Source organism: Cyanistes caeruleus, chromosome 5, assembly GCF_971803275.1.
Source record: "Cyanistes caeruleus chromosome 5, bCyaCae1.hap1.1, whole genome shotgun sequence".
Classification (NCBI taxonomy): domain Eukaryota; kingdom Metazoa; phylum Chordata; class Aves; order Passeriformes; family Paridae; genus Cyanistes; species Cyanistes caeruleus.
Window position 1 is genome coordinate 37,538,379 of NC_141705.1, and position 23,908 is coordinate 37,562,286.

The following is a 23,908-nucleotide window of genomic DNA, read 5'->3' on the forward strand; positions in this document are numbered from 1 at the left end:
TACGCCTCTGTAAATCCACTTCCAATAACTTCTTTTGGAATAAGACACTTTGGATAAGCTGTTTGTTAAGACCTGCAGAAATTTCTGAATTTTCATTATGCTGTCATGCAGTTACCCAAAGGAGAAATAAAATCCTTTACATGACCTGTTGCAGAGCCTATGTTCTGAGTGAACATGAAAATTTCTCATCTAGAAAGACTGAAAAGAATGCTTAATATGCTCTAAAGATTTATTTAGTGTGAAAGTGTGAATAGATCTGAGGTTCCACCCTGCTACTGATTGAAGGACTCCAAGGCTTTGGCCATGGATGTTTGCTCTTGGATGGTTGACTGAAGGATCCCTCTAGATAAAATAGCACAGTATTGTAAATTCTTCCCTGAATGTGAAACTTACTGACTAGCTTTGCCTTCTCACAGGATTTTAGAGAGTGAAGTTGTAGTGTGTTTCTAGAAATACAACGTATAACAAAAGGTAGAATCTAGGAATTGTACACCTGACATGATGGATACATACATCTTCTAAAACTCACAACTTCCTTCCCTCTCCACAGCCCACATGCAAAAGTGCCTCTGACTCTCCTCAGCAGTTTCTTCTCCTATCTAAAACTGAATTTTTTTATTGGTTTTTGTTTTGGTTTGGTTTTTTTTTTGTCAAAAAATATACATGCCAAGTATTCGGTCTCCCGGCATTTGGCTTCTTTCAGATACTTTGGTAATGAGGTGTGGTAATGAAGACTAAGTAAACTTTGATGAATGTTGAATATCCTCCATGATATTTTTGCTTATTTAAGAAAAAGAAGAATTGTTTAGGCCTATCATCTCATCTGTGTTTGAATAACATTTGGGTGTCCAAAGCTCCAAACACTTGTCACAGTGTTCCTCAAAGATAAAACTGGACTTTAGTCATTCCAGCTCACTATCACTGGAAGTAGTTTATAACAGTTCTGCCTGATCTCAGTCTAGAGTCACTAACATGATAATTTTACTTCAATATTTATATGATTATTGGTTTACTGTTCATATGAAAGAGCTTTACACTGTGACTGGAATGCAGCCTTTGCAAGTGGGAAAAATACTAATAGCTTTTTAATAGCTTACAATTTGCTAACAATATAGCAAACTATTAAAACAGCATGTAAGCATTCCAAAATGTCTAGGGCAGTCAATAATTCTAAAACTACATCCTGAATCACTTATAAATCTTTGGGAGACCAGACCTTAATGGGGCTGGGAGATTTCTAGAGCAGGACTAAACACACAACCTAGTATGCTCTGTTCCCACTAGAATCTCCCCTGTGGAGAGAGCACTAATTCTAGAGGGGCAAAGAAGCATTAGGCCAAATTCTGCAGTCTCACAGTTTAGGTCTGTAGTTTATCAGCTGTATGAAAGGAAGGAAAAAGGTACTCTGATTTTGGAATAAACTTATTAGGAATGTATTCTAACATTTCTGCTCCTCTTTTAAAATCTTCTCAGCTGTACCATCTATCTTAATGTCTTTAAACATGCACTCTCCTTTGTTTTTCCTTTAACATTATTTGTAGTAAGGGAAAATTCAAGCTTGCTGGTTAATGAGATGCAGGCACAATGTTCCCATCAGCATAATGAGCATTTAAATCAAGTTCTTGAGCAACTACCAACACCTTACTGCATTTCTACAGCGTACAACACTGAATGATGCAGCTAGTTTCTGGGGATCATAAGCACCCGTAAGCCCAGTGTTTTTCTGTGACTGACTAACCTAGTGGGAATGTCCTGTAACAAAAAGCTCTATCAAACACTGAGAACTTGTAACATGTTTATTCTTTAATGCCACAGACACTTTTTGTATTGCACATTTCCTCCTTGTGACTCAAATTAAGTTACTGCGATAGCAGCGATATGTATAAAGTTACAATCTCAGGTTCACCTTATCAACAAGAACCGGTTTACATGAATACACAAATGATACTGTACCCAAGAAAGCTGGATGCCTAGAACACAGCATAAAGATGTGCTTTCAGTATATTTTGGCTTCTAGTTTTACAAGTCTTTTCTCCCAGCTCCTCACAAATACCAGAACAGCAGAGATCCTTCTGGCAGGATGCAAAAGCCTTAGAAGCACATTTGTCATTGATGTAGTTTAAACTAGTTCATAACCTAGAAAGTGCATTAAGGCTAGCACAAAACTCAGTTTGCCAGCAAACCAACTGGATCAGTATCAACCATGCTGAGCTCCTTGCTGCTAGAATTGTTGCCAGCAGTAACTGAGCTAGGTAATTTAAAGCTGGACTAACAGAAAAAAAAAAACAACCAAAAAACCAAGACATCAAAGCAAAACCAAACTGCAATCCCCCCTTAGCTCCTTGAAAAAAACCTAGGAAAAAAAAAAAAACCACAGGAAAAAAAACCCCAAAAACCAACTCTTTAATGAAAAAGGAATGAAGTCACTGAAGAACATCTCTGCTCATTTCCACCAGACTGAAGAAAGTTGTCCATGGACCATCCTTCATGATGTGCTGTACTTGCCAATGTAAAGCCAGAAAGATCAGCACAGCCATCAGCAGTAAAGTCTCACTAAAGGGTTGTCAATAGGAATTTTTCATGGCTTTTGAAAGGGGATCACCACTATGTCTCCACAGGTTATTTTACAAGGAAATAAGACTGACCTTTTTGGTCTGTGCTTGAGATCTATATTGTATGGGAAAGACAGGCTAATGTGATCATTACAAATGAAAAATTAGGATCCTTTCCTGACTAAATTAAATTTAAAAAAGCTCTAAAAGTATTTTAGTACAAAAATGTAGCTCAAAACAAAAACATGCTTATGAACCTACAAATAAAATTAATGCAGACTATGACTGCCACAAGACATTGTTGTGTTTTCTTTCTGATAGGACGTAACACCTCTTGTTTTATGAGTCTTATTATGCTTCAACCTTTTGCAGTTATCTGAAGACTAACAGGATGGAATTCACAAATCAATTAATTATGCCATCATATGTTTATTCTTGCAGGCCTGCATTTTTCTACATGGCACTCAGTTTTGTTTTATTACTCTAAATATATATAGTACTAACATGATTTTTTCAGGCACATGGATTATCCCTGCTGTCCAGGGTAACAATCTTCAGGGACATTCTGTAGGATTAGAATGAAGATTGGACCTGGTGTTGTTTTGTAGTGCATTAGTGTATTTAGGGCATTACCAAATGTTTTTACGTTTAAGATTTGCATGTTGAAAAATGTACAATTTTGAAATATCCCATACTACTTATCCATTAAATTTCCTAAGAAACTAGATGCAGATGACTATAGAGTGCATCTCTTAGCCCCTCTTCACAATAATTACTTAGCAAAACCTGATGGAATATCTGTAAAGTTATTAAGATTCTAAAGGTTTTATAGAGAACAGCAGTAATATAAAAAAATAATCTAATATTGAATGTCCCTCCTACAGCAAAGGGTGCAGCAGACGTTGTTCTTTCTTTTTGTAAGCTGCCAGCTTATCAATTAAACAGTGTTGCTCAAAAACAGGCACAGTATAGACTGTCTCACATTTTAAAGACAGAAGTAAAACTAAGGGTACTTGGAAATGTGCCAGAAACAGGAATTATTGCAGTAAGAGTTAGTTAAAATAGAAAGTGTGACTGTTTCAACAGAGTGGGCTGAAGACACGGGGAGAGGCCTCTAGGCTGTTTGGCCCAGAGAGTAAAAGGAAGGTATTGGTGAAATAGAAGGAGTGCAGAGAACACAGTGGGTTAATAGCACAAAGGATGCTGACACAGAAAAAAGGAAAAAAAAAGGTGCTACAAGTTCTTTTTGCTACCGACTTTGTCTTTTGCTGTTCTTCCTACTGTCCTTTACTCAACAGCTTCCAGGTGTCTTCCAGGAGGAGAAACAACGTACATTGGAGGAAAAAAAGGAGTGTACCTGAAACAAAAGAAAAATTCATTACACCAAAAATGTGTAAAATACAAATATTAATAGACATTATAATTGTAGAAATCCAGGTGATTGAGTAACTGGAGGGCCTCATCTTTCAAATCTGTGTTTTTAAAGGATTTCTGCCCTTTGCATCATGTATTCAGTAAAAGCTGTACAAGGAACTAATTGTGCATTAGGATGGGACGATTTCAAGAAGTGAGGCCTTCTCATGTAAAAATGTCTGAAGAGTACAATTCCCTGCTTATGGCTGGTAGTAGGAAAGAAAAATGCTTCAGTGTGAAAGCAATTCTGTTCCTTTCAGTCCTGGCACCGGAGTATTCCAGCCTCTCTGAGTCAAACATTTACTGCGTAAGAAGGCAGTGGCATACATCTGCACACACCCCCACGTTTTTTTACATGGATCATAACTGTTTGAAAATTAACTACAGCTACTGCTCAGGAAGTAACATATTTACCTGATACTCTTCATATTACCTGATACTATATATTACTATATATATTACTGATACTATATATATGTATTATATAACACATTACCTGATACTACACATATTTACCTGATACTCTTACATATTTACTCTGACACTCTCAGAGTATTTACTGCTTTGGTGTGTATTCCACAAAGTATTTAGTATTTTACAGACTTTACATAAAACACTATCAAAGACCAACCCTGATAAAGGGGTAATCTTTTTATCCTGCTTCCCTGAACTTTCATCTTGCTTCCCTGGTACACCACTGGTGTAAATTCCTTTACTGTTTTAATAGATATTTTACATTCCTTAGGCAGCAAACTAGGTTTAGACAACAGTAATTGTCTTGCTTACAAAACTGTGCTAGAAAGGCTGGCAAATTATTACCATGAGATCTTTTGAAGAAGCTATGTCCAAAAGTGAAATCCAATTGCAAGATGAGACTTTGTTTAGATTCAACAAGTCTCTGTTTCAAATGTACTGATTATCCTTTTTTCTGCAGCGACAGCACAAACATGGCAAGGTAGGGGAATACTATGAGACATAGGAATATTCTTATGTATCAGATGTTTATACCCTGCTATTTATGTTACGATACTCCCTGGAAAGCACAGACATAGACCAGAAATCCATCTGTATCAGTTTTCCTAAACTCCAGAATTCATGGGGGAGGAAACCTTATTTCTTAATGAACTGTACATATTTAGCTGCTTCAATATTTCCACTACTATGACTGAAAAATAAAATAAAATATTGGAGATGCAGTATGAGTACTTGGAAATCCTAATAATCATAGAATATCGTTACCATTAGAAACAACAAAGTTAGCATATCCAGAAAGACAGAAAAGCCTGTCACACTATCAGCTTGTCCAAACCTACACAATCCATGCGTGAAAAAGAAATAAAAAAAAGAAAGAAAAAAGGCAGCTTTTTATGTATACACAGAATTCAGTAAGGATGGCAGCAAATTTAAAGTTATAGAATATCCTGCATTGGAAGGGACCCACAAGGATCATCAAGTTCAGCTCCTGACCCTGCACAGAACAGTCCCAAGAATCACACCACATGCCTGGGAGCCTTGTCCAAATGCTTCTTGAACTCAGTCAGTCTTTTGCTGTGATGACTTCCCTGGAAAGCCTGTGCCAGTGCCCTACCTCCCTCTGGGTCATGAAGAAACTTTCCCTAACATCCTACCTAAACTTCCCTTGACTCAGTTTCATACCACTTCCTAAGAGTCAGCTTGAAAGCTTGAACTACACACAAGCTTTTGGATTGCCTCCTTTTTGAGTTGCAGTTGGCAAGATGAATAACTGGAACTTAAACTTTTGCCTAGCTTTTCCTCACTCATAAACAAGGGGTCTCATTTAATTTAAAAAGAGCAGGCTTTAACTTCTTTTTGTTTTATGGTAATTTTTATGTATCTCAGGGTTTACTTCCTCCTTCATTGCCACAGTGTTGTAGAGAAGTATCTCACACAAAACACCCCAAAAGAAAGTGCATCATCTCCTGAGAACACAGGTGTGTGGTTCTTGGTGGGGGGAGGGTGGAAGGAAGCGTGTGAAGCGAGGCGATTACCGATTTTCTGGCATAATTTATTTAATTAAGCAGTCCTATCACAGAACCCTTTAGTTTGGAACAGACCTCTAATATCAGCGAGTCCAACTGTTAATCCAGCACTGCCAAGTCCAGCGCTAACCATGCCCATGGACACGCTGCACTCGACCACACCACGGGCGTGCCGAAAGGGCCCGAAGGAGCACAGCCACACCGAGGGCAGCGATGGACGTGATCCGGCAGCCCCGTCTCCTTCCCTGCCCGTGCCCGGCACGGCGCCGCCCGATCCCCCACAGCGGGAGCCGCCGCGGCCTCACCGCGTCCCACCGAGCCTCCGGGACCTGCGGGCGCACAGCCGGGGGGCTCAGCAAGGGTCCCCCGCCCCGCACAAGCCTGCCCAGCATGAGGAGTCTCCTTGGGCGGGCGGCAGCGGGCTCCGGGCACCCCGGCTCCTCCTTCTGTAGGGCCTGGCAGCCGCAGGCCGGCGCTCTGGGTACGACTTACCACAGACAGCGAGCGGGGGCAGCCCTCCGAGAAGCGAGCGACCACCCACCCTCGTTCCCTCCCTCGTCCCTCTTCCTCCTTCGCCGCCGCCCCCACACAGACGGCGGCAGCCCCAGGTGCCCGTCCGGGCTGCCCCCGACGCACAAGGCGAGGGGCAAGCGCCTGATCCTCCCGTCCCAGGAAGCCGCCCGTGCTCTCCCAGCGTCCCACCACTGCCCAAGGTACCTAGCGAGGTGGGGATGGCGCGGAGGACGAGGCGGCCCCACGCCCCGTCCCCGCCCGCCAGGGGCGGTGCTGCCGCTGGGCACCGCCGGGCCCGCCCCCGCTCCCTGCCCGCGGCCCCTCGGCGGGGCGGTGCCGGGCGGGGCGGTGCCGCCCCTCGCGTCAGCGGCCCCTGCGCGGCGGGGCGGGGAGGGCACGGGAGTCTCGGCGCTGCCGCGGCGGGAGCGGCACCGGTGGGGCCGGCGGCTCCTCACGGGAACAAAGCGGGGGCGGCGCGGCCACACGGTGAGAGCCGGGTGAAGGACGGGGAGGGGGCGGCGCTGCAGCTCCCCGGGGACCCCTGCGCTCCCGAGGGGGCATCGGCGCGGCTGAGGGGCCGCGGGCCCGACCCCTCCCTCCCTCCTCCCTCTGCCCAGCGCCTTGGGGCGGGGTGACAGCGCCGTGCCCCCGGCTCGCCCCCGCCTCCCGGGGAGCCGTCCCCGCTCGCCCCGTGTCCCCGCAGGGACCCCTCCGCGCCGCCGCCGCGGCGTCCGCCCGCCTGCGGGTCGCTGTTCCCCCGGGGAGCTGGGGAATATAAAGCAGTGAATCGGGGAGGCGGCCCGGGCGCGGAGCCCGGGAGCAGGTAGGTGCGGGACGAGCGCCCCGGGAGCCGCTCCCGCAGGCGGCTGCGGGGGCTGGGCGGAGGCGCTCAACTTCGCCCGGCGCTGGGCACTGCCGAGGTCAGCAAGCCTTTTTCTGCCCGTGAAGTATCCTGGTGTGACTCCTCGCAGATTTATTTATTTTTTTTTTTTTTTAGAAGGACTGTTTAGTGGTGCTTGGTTTTTCCCCCCCGCCCTCCCTTTCCCAGCCCTTCGCTGCATAGGCTGGGGCTGGCTGTGGGGGCTCGCCCCTGCCTCTGTGGCCGCATACGCAGCGCTCGTGTTGTCCTAACGATATGGCAGTAGCACTTCCTGCTGTAAATCACTTCGCGATAGTTTTTGAAGCGCTTCTTAAAGGCGGCACTGTAATGAACCCTCTTGTCACTGCTTGCGGTGAGCTTAAAACCTTGTTGAGCTGGAGGCTGTTTTCAAGGCTGAGCTGTGTAATGTGCTGCAGTAGTTTTCATAGAAAGGGTAGAAATGTAGTTCACTGTTGGTTTAGTGTTGGCATAAATGTAGTTCGCCTTGCTATGCCCTGTTGGTGTACACTGTGTGATTTTGGACCTCGTAGTTACCTTTGCCATCTTCTTGTGAAAGAAAGCTCATCTCAAATGTTCAGAGAATACTGATGTATTAAGAACTATGGAAAGTAAGCTTTATTATACTGCTGTACTGAGGATAGATATTTGTTCTGGAATAATTTGAAAAAATAAAATCACTCAGACTGAAATTTATGGGGACTTGAATTTTAAAATCTTAGCTGCTAGCATTTGTTAAAATATTTTAAATAAATACCTTAATGTAGATTGTTATTACTGTATTTATGTTTCATTTATTGAACGTGTCTACTGAATTAGTCTAGTGATCTGTTATTCTGCTCTTTGTATGAACAAATTCATTCATATATAATGGTCTTGCTGACTTTTTCCAGCTTATTAATGCCTTTTTCCCCTCAAAAAATTTTAGAGCACGGTCAGAAGAGGAATGGATGTAACATGACACCCTTGCAGTGCTCAAAACACACAAATTCTGCAAAGATTTGTTTTTTCATTAAGTAATACAAGGAAAATGGATGAATCGGCTTTGCTGGATCTGTTGGAGTGTCCTGTTTGCTTAGAACGCCTTGATGCTTCTGCAAAAGTCTTGCCTTGCCAACACACGTTTTGTAAACGCTGCCTGCTGGGCATTGTGAGCTCTCGCAATGAGCTGCGATGTCCCGAGTGCCGGACTTTAGTGGACTGCGGTGTTGACGAGCTTCCCAGTAATATTTTGCTTGTTAGACTACTGGATGGCATCAAACAGAGGCCTCGAAAACCCGGCGGTGGGACTGCTGGCACAAACGCTTTAAGGGTCCCCATCAACACTGTAGCTAATTGTGGATCAAAGGACCTGCAGGGCTCCCAAGCTGGACAGCAGCAAAGGGTGCAAGCCCGGAGCCCTCCTGTTAGGGTAAGTACCACGTGGTGACAGTATTTTGTTGTGTCCCTGTCTTTTCCTGCACCATTTCAAAACGGTTGATGGCCTCTGCTTTGGGATAAGGACGGTCATATAGTTAATACAGCAAAACAACGTAATTTTGAGAATTTCTGTAGATTTCTAGTAAAGCATGCCAGTGTTACTATCAGTGTAGGTTTAATATTACATGAATACTAATAATGCTTCCTTATTAAAACTCAGTTTTTGAGGCAAGGAGAAGAAATCCTTAACTGTCCAGTTCAAAGACAGTCAAATAGAGCAAGGTAACTTACATGGAAAGCTTAAGTTAATTTATTATTAAGGATAGAGGTCTTGTGAAGAACGTTTGAAATTGTGTTAAGTTTGTCAACTGCAAGACTAGATATTTCATTTTGGCTCATGCACTTTCTGAAATGAGTCTTATAATTAGTAAATTGCCTTTAAGTTAGACATAACGAATGTTAAACATGAGAGAGAAATCTTGCCACTAGCTTGTAAGTACCAAAATTTTTACTTTCATTCCTTCAAAAAGAAATTTTTGAATTCCTGCAATCTGCTAAGTTGTTTGCACTCCTAGTCCTCATAATTTCTTTATTAGTTTTTCCTCAAGTATTTTTTCTAGGGGATTTGGAAGATCTTAATGGGAATGTCTTAATGGGAAGACATTGCCTTCTTTATATACTCTAATTCCTTCCTAAGAGCTATGCAACCTGTAGACTCTGTCATACCTTATAATCAAGATTCAGTAGCCTCGTTTATGATTATTCATTCTAGAACCAGTGTTAGGAAGCGTAATTTTATGAGATGACAGACCTTGTTCTTTTTATCTAATGACAAATCAGGACAGCTTCTCTGAAAGATTTTGCTGCCCAGTTTGAGTTTCTGTGTTTGAAGTAGAGTTTCTGAATGGTTTATGTGGTTTCCGTCTTGTGGAGTTTATTTGATTTTTATGAGATGTCTTAAGGAGTTCCAAGAAGATGACCTGAACGTATTTTTGGCAGGACTAGTCTTTATTTTGAAGTGTATCTGAATTATTTAGTTTACTTACCCAGTGAAGGAAGCCTAACACTGATTTTCCTCAGTTGTACTTGAAATGATTGGAATCTCTCCAAAAGATCTTAGATACACCTCTTAAGTTTACGTAAGGATTTAAAATGCAGTTGGTTTTCCATCAGGTGATATTGCTTTCTCTGCTTGCTAGAGATCTCATCAGGTTCTTTACTTTAGAATACAGAAATTACAATTATCAACTCACTTCCTTCTAATGAGTTTTGTTTTGTATATATATTAACTGGTGACGAGAGAAGGTGATCTGTGGGGTTTTTCTGTTAGTGGTTTGTTTTTGTGCTTTTGCTGAGTTTTCTTTCCAGAATGTAGAATCCTTAAAGAGTACTGCAAAGAAGCATCAGCAGTATCAAAACAAGTCTGGTTTCTCCAGAACTTTAAGGTGTTTATCATGATACCTTGCATTTGCAAATGCTCTTCAATTTAAAATAAAAAACCCTTATAATTTGTTTATGTGTTTTTGTGTTGACCTTTGTAAATAACTGTGTATTTTCAGAGACTACTTCTCCTCCAAAAAGGTTCCCAATGCAGCACTGTACATGAGGGACCATACTTCAGAGTTTCTTAAAGCCTTATTAGACAAAATAATTTGAATATGGAATATTTGCTCTTTTTTCTAAATGTTCTATAATATCCTGTTCTGCAACATTTGCATTTCCAGATGTTGCACAGAGTAGAAAGCGATAACACATGCAATGTTCCTTCAGCTTATGCTGTACCATGCGCCATTAAAACTGTGACCATATACATTCTTCAGGCAATTAACTGATACTCATTGTATATTAATGATAGTTTTCAGTTTTTTACGGTAAGTCTTATTCCAATTCTTGAAGTTTCACAGGCATTCTTGTGCCTTCTTTCCTTTGGGAGACAGGGAAAGATGATGATCTCATCATTTGTCCACGTTGTCCAGAGCCTTTTTTACTAGGAAGTCAGTACTTTTAAGAACATGAGCCAACTTTGATGGATAAGAAGGTGGAGATATTGAACTACTTTTCCATTTTCTATATGAAAAGTGGTTTGGAAAAAAAAAAAGTCCAGAAAGCAAAATGCCACTTTAATGGACAGCGTTGAAATGAATGCCATGTTTGTTTTGCTAACTCTAACATAAAGATGCTTGCAAATACAGTTCCTCCCTGGGAATTGAAGAGGAAAATCTGTTTCTAGATGAGTGGCAGAGTCAGATTTCCTAAACTAATTTTGCTGAAGGGGAGCTAGTAAATGAAAGTTGCTGTTATGTTAAATGAAGTGAATGTGGATGAAGGCTGTCAAATCATAAACATTGTGCTTATGTGCCTGAAGTAATACTAAGCTCATAAATGCCCTTTCAGAGAATGCCATAATTTTCAGAAAAGGTTAATATAGCATGTACTGCAGCATGATTTCCTGAACTGTATCAATGACTGTGGAGTGGCCAGCCCTGTAATTGCACAGTATATTGCATTCTCTGTATGTATGTGGTGACACATGGCAATAAACAAACAAATGGTTTCTTGAGTCTTAAAACTAATGGAACTGGGTGGGTGGCGGGGATTAACGAATCTTGTGCCTAGTATCTCCCCCACTAGAGTAACCCTGTTTCTTTCTGTAACCTCTGTAAGCTTTCACTGCTGTAACAACAGCAGTTTCTCTGTGCAAATTCTTAATCTGTTTTGTTCCCCTGCTGTTTTGATGTATAAAGCCTCCTGTGCCTTTTCCTGGTACTGGCTGGACAGCATCCTGCTGCACCTGATAGAAAACTTGTTGTTTGTCCAGCAGTTCTGTTCTAGGCAGCCAGCTTGCATGGGACAACAAACAGTTATACACATACTGCAGCTTTCTCTCTGGTATGGATGTGAATTTAATACTTTTCTCCTTTTGTTTCAAGTGAAAACCTTCAGCTAGGTTGACAGCTTGGAAGAGCTGTAAGAGCCAAAGCCTACTCTCAAATCTGCTTGGGACTGGTCATCGGGAGGAAGTTATTGAGGGCTGTGGAGGGACTGCATGATCACATGAGCCTTGTTTCCTTCAAAAGAGCATTCATCCTTTTATGTTTATGCTCATGTTATTAATTTTTTCATTTTCACAGAGTGTGTCAAACAAGAATTATCCTAAGTTCCTAATGGCAGTTTTACAAGGGTATGTTTTTTGCAGAAGTCTTAAATGTAGCTGTGTGCGTAAGCTGTGAGATGTTGGAGAGCTGTTCCGTCCTAGACAGATTTAACATGATCCATGTTTAACTTTTCTTTTGAATTCGTGTTTGCCTAAGACATGCTAAGTCCCCTTCTAGTTTGTTGATAGTCCAGCTTTTTGAAGTTAGGGCTATCTTTTCCATAGAACCTAGAGAAGAGTTGTCTAGATAGTCTGAAATCTCATCACTGTTGAAAATATTTTGTAATAAAGTTTTCAGCTGTTTTCTGGGCCAAATGTTGCAGGAAGAGCTAAGAGGATAATTCAAATCATCTCCATTAACAAAAGAAAAGTTGGCCATTCCTGATAGAGCTGAGTAAGAACTGATGGTGTAATTTCATTATATTACACTGTATGTCAGTGAGTATGTTACATTGTATGTTAGTGGAAAATCTTATCAAGAAATGTTACAGTGAAATGTAAAAGTCCTAAAGCTTTTCCCTTTTTGGTTGTTTTTTATTCTGGGAGGCCCCTAGAAACCTCTGGAGATAGCATTCTCAGTGAAGTCAACTTGAAATGAGAGGGTAAAGAGTCATTATAGGCTATTGGAAAATGCTCCTTTAGGTGTTAAAGGGTGATAGAGCCACTAGCATCTGAGCATCTGAGTTGTTTCTGATAAATTCTTTTACACTGAGGAAGAAAGAAAAACCCTCAACAGGAGATAGTTTCGTGAGTTTCTCCTAATGCTTAGCAGTGGTGCCATGCCATGTAAATCCATGCATCTATTTTCATGTTTGTTTAACAAGGAAAATAATGCTAAAATTTTGTTTAGCTTTTATAAGCTAAGCTATAACCTTAACCTATAACCTTTTAGACCAGAAAATAACAATAGAATGGAAAATGTGCATTCATAGATCAGTAACTTTATTACATTATTGTAAGTAAATATGGGGATCACCAAGCATAGCAGCAGGTGTAGATTGGAACAGATGTTGAAATCATCTTGAAACAAGAGTTAGTGGAATAAGAGAATACAAAGAAATGTATCAGTAAAGGTCTGATGGAGGGGTACTCTTAGAAGAGGTTCCCATTGTCATAACAGACCAGATTGTAAAGGATACCCATTTAAAGGAAAAAGTAGTTGTAGAAAAACATGCAAAAAACACTGGCTAATGAAATTAGTTCTGTGATTGTTATTTGTGATCATAGGCTGGAGAATCACTACTTGATGGTACCTGATTTTGAGCTGACCCCCCACTGACCAAAAGGTTATTCTATACCATATGGCATCATGCTTAGCATATAAATCTGGGGAAAGATGATGGAATGGGGTGGGGGAAGTTCCCCAAGTAACATTTGAGAATCTGGAGATAGATACCTATTCATGTTCTGGAGTGATCGTTAGAAAATATTTTGTGATGCTTTGAAAATCACAGATATATGCTTTTGTTTCATTTCATGTTTGCTGAGATTCTGCTTTTATGTTTACAGTTGCTTGTACAATTTTAGTTACTTCTGTGTAATACTGTTGTACCCTACATGAAACTAGGGAAAATTTAATGGAGATCAAAAATATAAAAGGAAAGTAGACTGACTGTCATGGTGCTACTGTGTTCCCTTTTAGAGATAAATAATTAGATAGAGAAGGAGGATAAGCAAAAGGAAGAACTGTCTCTGTATCCAAAGGCATTGAGCTTGGATTGAGAGCTTCCGGGCTCTTCCTGGCTTTGCTACAGACATCCTTTATGACCTTGCACAGAGTCACTCAAAGCTCTTTGTGCCTCTGTTTCCCATCTGCAGATATGACTGATAGTACTCTCTTTGTGTGACTCACTGTTTAGACTTTATGCTCTCCAGGGCAGACACTGACTTTTTTAAAATACTGGATGTATCCATGGTTGTTTTACAATGGTTCCACAGTCTCAGTTGAGGTCAGTATATCCTGCTGTTAACTCTAAATCATTGACTTCCACATTACTGGAGAACTGTTCATAATCCATTTCCTGTCCCAAAGATGGTGCAATGCTTAGTGTCACATTGTTAAGAGGATTTAATTTTGTTTGGATGTTCAATAGGAAATCACATTCATACCCCAGTGAGGAAAAGCCAGACACTTGAAGCATCTGTGGAAGTCGTAGTCCACCCTTCATCTAGGGAAATCTGCATCTGACTGGCACACTGGTGTGTAGATCTGAGTGTGTTTTGAAAAGAAAAAGAAGAGAATATCTAGTGTAAACTGTGTTGATAATTCAGAAATGTTGAATTCCATGCTTTGAACCTGCATAGCTATCTTTAACCTGCCAATTAACATTAATCTGCTTGATAAAATAGCTGTCAAACTAGTGTAATACCTTTTTTTGGAAAACAATTAGATTTCGAAGTTGAATGATCTATAAACTAAAAAAGAAGTCCATTATTTACATGTGATGCTGAAATCTGAAATCCCTTTGAAATTTGTTTAAAAGTTGGGTTTTGTTTTGGTCTTTTTTTTTTTTTTTTGTGTCTTTATGTGGAAGAGAGGGCTGTCTCTATTTCCCGTCATTTTCCAGTTTAATATTCCTCCATTTATGCAGATTTGTTTAAAACCACCTACATGAAATAAAATGGCGTCTTTTTTTCCTCCACTTTAATGTGGCCAGTGAGTTGCTCTACTCAAAAGCTTTGATCATTTCAAAAATTTAAACTTCAGCACTAAGAGGAAGTCTCAAGCCCTTTCTTTTAATGGGCTTGTGAAGGGAAGCAGATTTTTTTTAGAGAGAATAAAAGTTCTTGAATTTTTTCTCATATTACCAAAAAAATCAAGTACCAATAAAATTGCTTTATGTAGGTGATCCAAGATCTGGTTAGAAAAGTCAGTCAGCAGTGTTGTTGCTGTGTTTCTCTGTGCAGAGTGTCTGGCTTTCTGCAATGCATTTAGTGGCTTAACAGGCGTCATGTATGGTACAAAGAGCTGGTTAGGATGGGGTCAACTAGAAATTCTTCTTCTCCCCCCTCCTTCAACTGAGTGAAATGTTTTTTTAATGGAATTTCAGTGTTTAGTGCATGGATAGGAACTGCAGAAAACAGAAAGCCTTTAACTGCAGCTGTGATAATAAAATTGGAAACTTGTTATGATCAGTTGTTTGTCTTTCTTTCAGTGAACTTCCCCTTGTGCTGTATTTGGCCTTCTCCTTATGATACGCTTAACACTTCCTTGGTCTTTTCTATGGCTCCACTATTTTCCTTTCAAACAACCTCCTGCCTCTGATATTACTGTACTACTTCCAAGAAACATCTAGTTTTCTTACCTTTTGTGTCCCATTTGTCCATGACTGTATCAGACATAAGGAACAAAAAAGAAACAATAAGAAAGAAAAAAATTTATTGAGGTATATGGACTACGTACAATCTTGTAGTATTTATGACTAAGATCTGCCAAATACATGAAGAGCATAAAATATAAGTTAATATTAATGTATTGTCTAGCCTCCTGGGATTATTCTTCCTTTTTGCTTTTTCTTTTTCTTCTCCTTTAAATCACTGACTATATCCACATCCTAGTGTGGGCAAGAATGTTTCTCAATAATTAAAGCTGAAATATCACTGGTCAGCCCTGTTCATCCATACGCTTTGTTACTGCCTTCACAGAGGAAAAGTGTGCATCTGTTAAACCTCATTTCCTGTCAGATCCCTTTGTGTTAGACAGAAAAACTTGTCTTGGAAAATCAGCAGTGAATTCTTGGGTCAGCTGAACTAGATCAAATCCTTTACTTTTATTTTCACATCACAAAATCAGAGACTTTTTGGAGAGCAGTTTTTTTTTGGACTGAGAATTGCTTCTTTGAGGTGAGCTGGATTAATTTTAGAAAGCAAGTGGCTCTGAGGTGGGAGAGTTATACATCCAAGTGCTCTTTGCTGCACTCCTTATCTTTCTTAGGTATAGAGGGGAAGATGACAGTACTGTCCTCTGACTGTCAGACTGAAAACTGGGGCTCATCCTGCTTAGAGAGCTTTGCTGCACTGAGCATGCCACTTATCCCTTTCCCATGGATATTGCCAGAGTTGCCATGTAGTTTGTATGCAGAACCCGAGCTGGTCAGCACAGAGGCAGTTGGTTAAGTCTGCTTTCATATTTGCATCCTCTAAAATGTCAGGAAATTGTTGGGACTTAGAAAGATGCCCTGGAGATAAGGGAAATCACTCCAAAGAGAGAAATCCAAGTCCAGTATTTTGAAGTCTGTGGTGCTTATATACACATTTTTAGAATGTCATTCAATGTTTCTGGGAAACCTACAGGTTTGGGTTCTCCACTTGAAGGAGAAGTGAAACATAGAAGTCAATGTTTAATTTACAGACACTGTTGCCAAAGTATCTCAGAATCTGAGCCTGCTAGGTACACGAAGGTCAACTGTGGTGCATTTGAACAATCCGCTGTACGCTTAGTAGCTTTCGATTGTGACTCTCATTTTAGGCTTGTGTCACTTAAGTATGTGGTTTATTGTCCAAAGTTAAGTTTCTGTAGTGTAAGAGTATAAGCACTTTAGAATTTTAAGTAATTTCTTGTCTAGGTCTTTGTTCCTATCTTACTTGGTTCTTGATTAATCCCCTCTGCCCCCTCCTTCCCCCTTCCTGCCCAGCATAAACACTTAAATTTTCAAGTATTAAAAAGCCAGAACCTGCAAGGATGTGTCTGATCTCCTGCAAATGAGGATAAGATTCTCTTGTGTGCCATCCCTCTCACACAGTAATTGTGTTTGAAATATTGCTGATATGCTTGGCCTTCCACATCTAATTTTTTGAATATGGTGTGGGTTTTTTTGTGGTTTTTTTTGCTTTTAATTGAACTAGAAGCTCTGTTCTGGTGTTTTAACTGTTCCTTCTATCTTTCTTGATTTTTCTGAGTCAAATATAGATAGTCCATTTTTATATTCTGTAAATGTGCAAAGTGTAGTTTTATAGTTTCTAGCTGGGAAGTAGACTATTAATCATAAATTCATTTTGATCAAAGGTAAGCATTTCAATGTTGTTTAAATATTAATATAGATAGCATTCTCTTCTCTGCAGGACTGCTGCCAGTGCTGTTCAGAAGGTAAGCCTGGCATCAAGTGTCCTGTTGGACTTTGTAACACCTGAAGTGCACCTTAGTCTTTAGCATTTCTTTGTTATTAAAACTGATTTTATTTCATGGCATTAGTGTTGCAGAAAGATGAGGTAACTCTGCTTTCCTTTTCTTATAAAGGAAAGATGTGCACATTGCCTCTCTTGATTTCCTCTTTTCAGTGTCTAAGCTTTCAAAATATACATGTGCATTGAAAGCTTTTTAAAGAACTGAACCACTGTTTTACCTTGTGTGAACCACAGTTCTACAAGACAAGCTTTTGAAAAGCTCTGATTAAAGACAAAAGTACTCATTTCCACAAGACTTTCAAGCTGCTGAACTCAAGAGAGGGAATGCACAGAGGTGGCAGAACATCAATACTGAATAATCTGAAACATGTCTCTTCATTTTTTTTTTTTTTTTGTGTGCTATCTTAGCCCTTTAGGTTATAGTCTGTATTTTATTTATATTAAAAGAGTAAGAATGAAGCACTTCTGACTTTAAAAAGTGTTAAAATGAAAAATAGTCAAAGATCATCAGATGACAATCTGAGTTGGCATATATAGGGCATAGCTGTTATAGTAGCTGATTTAAAAAAAAAATCCAGTAGAGTTCACTCACTGTGGTAATGTGCCTCTGAGTAGTGAAGAAGCTTTTATTCTGAAGCTGAGAGCTTGCTAAAGGAGAATCCATGTCTCATGGACCTTCACTTGTTCATGTGTGCCAGTGCCCTTCTCTCTCACATGGTCTTTCTTATGAGCTAGATAAAGAGAGGAGATTCTTAAATCTTATCCACACTAGCAGGCTTAAGCCGTTTTCAAAACCTGTTTAATTTAACACAGTTTTAAATCCACAGCCTTATTAAGTTAACAAGCCTTCAGCCTTGCTACCAGGTTCTGTAATCCTCTTAGGTTTTGGGACTAAGCAGGGCAGGGATAGTCAATAAGCAGATGAATAGATAATCTTTCAGAAGACAGATCCTAAAGCTGAGAAATTCTGATCTGAATTTCCATTCACTGTATGCAGTACCACAGTACTTGCAACTTGAGGAACAAGTTGAAATTACTATCTCTTTCTTTGGGAGGAGGAAGAGTAAATAAAGATTTTTTTTTTCAAAAATGCATTAATTCCTGGTTTGCAACCCAATAAAATTAGGTTAAATTTTAAATATAGAATGAGTTAGGTAAAAATAACAGGTTGTTTCCTCGCTATTGTGCGTATGCTGATTCAAATTTCATGGTTGTTTCACAAACTATTTTTGCAAATCTTTCAGGCAATCAGGAGTCTATGGACCAGAATTTCAAGACCACAAAAAATATTATGCCAATAATGTGGCCTTGGCTGCCACTGCATTCTGTATATTGCTTCTGTTCAGTTTTGGCTCTTCTAACACTACTGAGCTTAAGCTGTGACTGTCTCCTGGGCAGAACTCCTGAGGTAGTGGTGTTGAAGGAACTAAAAAAAAGCCGTATGTAATGAAGGAATTCAGCCTAACAGGAGGTTTTCTGCCAGACATGTTCACACAGCACCAGAGTAGGAACAGAGGAAGTGGATCATAGAATCATTAGTGATGGAGAAGTCCTCCAAGATCATCAAGTCAAACTTTTGACTGAATATCACTATTACCACTAAACCATACCATGAAGTGCCACATCTGCTTGTTTTTTGAACACTTTCAGGGCCGGTGATTCTACCACTTCCCTGGGGAACTTGTTCTGATGTAGGATTCAAACCAGGTCCAGGAGATGGAAAGGGGACCCTGTGTTTGGAGAGGGTAGCAGAAGAGCTGAGCACACATCTAGCCTTGAGGCATGAAAGCAATCACTTATCTCATGGAAAGGGTGGAGAAGGCCTCTGGAAGGAGATGGCTGAAAAGCAGAGAAATTTCAGTATTGATGGGTGATAAAGACCTGAATGGTCAAGTAATAAGGGAGGAAGAGGGACAGTGGTGTTGAATGAAAACAAAATGTGATAGGTAGGCTTGGAACATATCAATAGACCAATTAAATACTACAGAGGAGATGGGATCAAGCAAATGACTTTTGGCTCACTGGAATTGAATTCAAGTCTTGGTGAGGGAGAGTGCTGCAGAAGTGAGCTGAAGAGGTAGCTTGATGTTTGAGGAGAGCATCATGATGTTTTGGAGAACATCAAAATAGAAAAGTTGCTATGGAGGTGTTGGCTAGACAAGAGGTGAGGAAGGAATGTGTGTTGACTCACCTGCCATATCATTTCCTTCAGTATGTATGTATTTCATTACTGCGTATTTTATTTTTCATTGTTTATTTTGTAATAGTGTGTCGTGTATTTTGTGACATTTAGACTAGTACAGTTCCAAAATGGTTGAAGAACTTCCATTCAGAACTTTGAGGATTACTTCTGGCATATTTCTCAAGCACTTACAGATTCTCCACAACATTCTGAAAATGCCTGTTTTATTACTAATAATGTATTCTCATTGTTCTTATGGAACCAGTAAAGCTACAAATTCTGTATTTGATTAAATGAACTCAAAATAAATATAGGAAAAGGGGGGCTAGTGTCCTAGGAATTGCTGAGAAATTGAAAAATATTCTCAAAGAAGGAAGAAGAAATAAACATTATCTGTGGCTGTTTTGATTTGATGGCATTTTCTTTCATCTTGCTTCCATGTTTCCTCAGACTTTTGTCTATTCCTTCAGTTAGTAATAACTGAAAATAAGGATTTAAAGAACATGCTAGCGTTACAGAGCATGGTTGAAATCTATTATTTTGAATTCAGTTGTGATGATAAGAATGGGTTTTATGGTACATGTTCTTCAAAAAAAACAGTGGAATATTTTCAGCATCTTCTCAATCTGTTGGAGCAGCTCACCTTTCTGTAATACCATTAAAAGAACTATCGTTCCAGAACTATGGTTTCAAAATATATTGGTTTTGTTCTGTAAGGGGGATTTTGTTTACTTTTATTTTAACTAATAAGGGAATTGGTTTTTTAGTGCACAAATAGCATAACTAGTGGGCTGTTTCTGGACATGGGTTCCCAAAGTAGTTTAAAATTTCAGTAAATGTTTATCTTCTTATATTGAAACCTCTGAACCCAGAAAGAAACATAAGGGTCAAGGTAAGCTTATTTCTGACTTCAGCTCCTGTTATGGGTTTATGCTCTTTTCTCAGGAAATGGTACTTTTTCATATATTCAGTTCAGAATTGTGTTGCTTGCAACAAAGAACTGATGTCATTTATGCTTTCCTGTTTGTTTTTTATCACCCTACCATTTAATGGAATGACATGAAAGGCATCAAAATTTATTTTGAATAGCATGGAAGAGAAACTGTTTATCTTCTGCACTCTATACACAGGTGGTGTGGGTTTTCTATTGAAAAATACAGTATTGAATACTATGTCTTAATTAAATAAGGAATATTCATTATTGCTTTAGTAGTGTTTGGTAGGGAGACTTTTTTTAAAGTATAATATTGTTTCAGATTTTCTGAGTTTGCACTAAAAGAATCCAAGGAAGATGGGGGTATGAGTTAAACCAGCTCAACTGTCAGGAAGTGTGTGTTCCCTTTTTTCCCCTGCAGCAATTGGAATTTTACATAAAAGGTGCCATTTAAAAAATATTCTCTGAGTAAAACTTTATGTAATGTGGCATCCTTATTCCTTTTAGAGATTTTGAAATGTCTGCAGTTAGGCTCTACCACACAATTCCTTATTTTTTGATGTTGCTGGGAGTTACATGAGTTACTGAGATTGGTTGATGAAGTTTGTGCCCATTTTCTTGGGGTTTGTAGGCTGTGGTTGCCTAGGTGGGTGTATATTTTTGTCTGTAGTGTACTGCTCAGTTCGCAAGTAAGAGCTTATATTAGAAATGATTAAAAAAGAAATAAAATTATTTCAGAGATAGTTTTGTACTTGCAGTCATAGAAGATACGGACTTAAAATATTCAGAGGTACAGTCCTTGGAAGAAACCTCTGACTGTGAGAAATTTTCTGTCTTCTTACAAGGGGTTTCAGTGCTGCTTCACTTAGATACAGTCAGATTGGAGCCCAGTTGTGCATAGCCAGATTGAAGTTCAAGGTAATTTATCTGAATCAAACCACACACTAACTCTATCATTGTAGTTAGGCATGTCTTACAGCTCGAAAAACCTTTTAGCCCAGTATGCAGCAACCACAGCCTAGTCTCAAAAGTATATGAAAACAAAGTATTCCAGTATTTCACATTGTGTGTTTCAAGCAAACCTTAAAGTTGTTGCTTTCAGGAATTAGTAAGTTTTGGTTTGCGTAAGATACCTTGTGATGTTGGAGAAATCCTCTTTGTGCTTAAACAGATAACTTCTGTTGTGTGATCCTCAGATCTGGACACTGGCTGCAGTTTTGTTTAAGAAATCATCATGCTCTCTCTTCTAACTATAGCTATTTGCACTGCAGGGTTAGCACCCCGCATCTTCCTGGGAGCAGTATCTGATTCTTGGGAAGCCAAGTACCTCTGGTGCTCAAAGCTAGAACTTCAGTAAAAATTTTTAAGATTTCATACAAACCAAAATCAAGTTATGCACTAGTTTTCTAGACTTGAATGCATAAATATGTTTAAAAGCTGAGATTCATATTCTTTCCACATGTTTCATTTTTGGGAAAGAGATAGAGGCAATGAAATTTCTGTGAGAGTATGGTTTTTTAACTTGAGGAAAACCCTTTGCTTTTGCAAAAGAAGACCAAACTTGGCACCAGATTGTTGGGGCTTTGTCAGTGCCACAGAACTCTGGTTTTGGGTGTGGATTGCAATTATACATACCGTTAGATGCCAAACTGTGCTTTGTTTTTGGAGAAGGTAGTTGGTTTTTATAGGATAAATGAATTTGAATGTCTTAGTAGTGGTATTTGGTCAAAATGAAATAGCATTTGATTTGTTCTGTGTTTTGAAACAAGAATACATTTTTGCACATTCTTTCGTCTGTTCAGCATATAAAATTTAATGGGTGAAATCTGTCCAAAGTGGCCTTACGTAAACACTCACAATGTTTATATTTTTCAAGTTCTTGTAGCTATAGAAATAAAATTGCAGTTTTGAACTTTGCTATTAAAATATACATTGGAAAATATTCTGTTGGAATACAGAGGAGTGTTAATGACTTCCATAAAAACAGATCTGGTAAAAATCAGTAAGTGCAGTAGATATCCTTCATTAGAGGGACATTGGTCGTAGTGTTCCTTTGGTAGCTGAAGCAATAAAGCTGCTGCTAAGGGCACTGATCAGCAGAATAAGGCTGGAACAGAGAAGACTACTCTATGAAGACTGATAAAACTGACCATAAACAGCTGAGCTGGGTCACTGGTGCACGCCTGAAGAAAAATGGAATTTCTGAGAGAGTGTTAACAAGAAGGAAGAAATGCATCAGAGCTTTTGCATGAGCCATCAAGGCAACAGATGACACTCTTGGGAGCACAGTCATTTCTGGTAGCACCAACAAATTGCAAAGGGTGCTGTTTCTTGGTCATGTTAGTTCCGGATAAAATAGTGATTTTACTCTTGGTAAATGCTATTTTGAATTTCATTTTGTCTTTCTAATGAAGGTGAGTCAGCATGGACCTAGGAATGTTGGCTCGCTGTTTAGATTGAGGGCTAACAGATATTTTGTATTTTATCTCTCTGATTTTTTTTTTTTTTTTGTCTTTGCATGCAGTGTTTTCAAAAAGCATTGAAAAAAATTGTACTGGATATAGAAGTCCCGTGTTTTCTCTGTTTTGTCATTTTGTCAGTATGCATTAAGTCTGACTTAAGTGAATCACCTTAATTAAGTTAAGTCAGCCTTTGGTTCAGTATTTAATGTGCTGTGAAGATTGGTACCAGTGATTGTAGTGGCTTAATCATGTAGACTTTTGGCCCCCATTCTAAAGGGGAACAACTGAAGTTGTTCTGCTCTGTGAAAATAAAATATTCACTGGAAAAAGGATTAAAACCCCACTGTTCACATCCCAGGCGAGTGCTGGGGTCGTTGAGCCAGGGAACTGTTTTGTCATCACTTTCAGTGCTCCAGTAGAGGTTAGGGGAAATCCATGCCAAGACGTCTGTGGTTTGGTGGTTAGATCTCATGCCGTGTTGGATCATGTATTTCAGGTATGAATGATGCTTTTTATGGAAATAGAACCTTTTTTCTTTTTTTTTTTAATCTCCTTGGTTGTATCCACAGTGAATAATTTGATGAGGTAAAATAATTCCGAGTGCATATTTTGTCTAGAAAGCACTTAATTAACCATGGCTCAAAGTGTGGTTTTCCTCTACTTTTTGACTATCAGATGGGGAACATAACATTTGTTGTTTGTGTTGGCTTAGCTGTGATATTTCTCTTCTCATTTTCCTCATGTAAAGATGAGATTAATTAAGGAGAAAATTGTTTGTTTCTGACTTCTGTTTTTAATGAGAAAATAGTATCTCTTGGGATAAGCTTTCAGATGTTGGAGCATTATTGTTTTGAAAGAAACTAATATTTGGCAAATCATAAATTAAGGGATTTTTTTAACAAACTGCTTTTAAAATGGCAGCATTAGAAGCATACATAATTTAGAATATTATGTTTCAGGTATGCTGTATTGCTGTGATTCTGTGTGAATTATATGACTGCTATTGAATTTGAAGGAAAATATAACAAAAGCAGTAATCTTAGTTTACTTAGTTTACTTTATTCCCTTAAAAATGCTAAGATCGAAGTACATTGAGATGTATGTGGACTTGAGTTTTTTATATGACCTTACACACTGTATTTAGCCTTTTTCATATTCAAGTATGTTCTTTCTGGGTGGTAGGAAAAGAAAAAAAAGATTAAATTTTGTGTGCTTTATGTTACTGCACAGTGTTTGAAAGCTTGGTAGTAAATCTGTATTTGAGAAGAATCACTGAGC

At 39.4% G+C, this 23,908-nt stretch overlaps 1 protein-coding gene and 1 long non-coding RNA gene across 4 annotated transcripts in view; one reads left to right on the forward strand and one right to left on the reverse strand.

Moving 5' to 3' along the window:
• Positions 1-1,782: 1,782 nt before the first annotated feature.
• On the reverse strand, positions 1,783-6,787 carry LOC147653048 (uncharacterized). The gene is made up of 2 exons (XR_015287192.1): positions 6,683-6,787; positions 1,783-3,909 (listed from the first exon to the last, which is right to left on the reverse strand). It is a non-coding gene; the product is annotated as an uncharacterized LOC147653048 (long non-coding RNA).
• The window catches only part of SH3RF1 (SH3 domain containing ring finger 1), an 84,054-nt gene continuing 66,358 nt past the window's right edge, over positions 6,213-23,908 (forward strand). The window contains exons 1-2 of one of the 3 annotated variants that reach the window (XM_086890360.1): positions 6,213-6,678; positions 8,284-8,766. In XM_086890360.1, the coding sequence (XP_086746486.1) occupies positions 8,386-8,766 (381 nt within the window). In that variant the 5' untranslated portion in view covers positions 6,213-6,678; positions 8,284-8,385. Of the gene's footprint in view, positions 6,679-6,802; positions 6,965-7,001; positions 7,302-8,283; positions 8,767-23,908 lie in introns of those variants that run through there. The other 2 variants (XM_086890358.1, XM_086890359.1) reach the window with 2 other exon arrangements.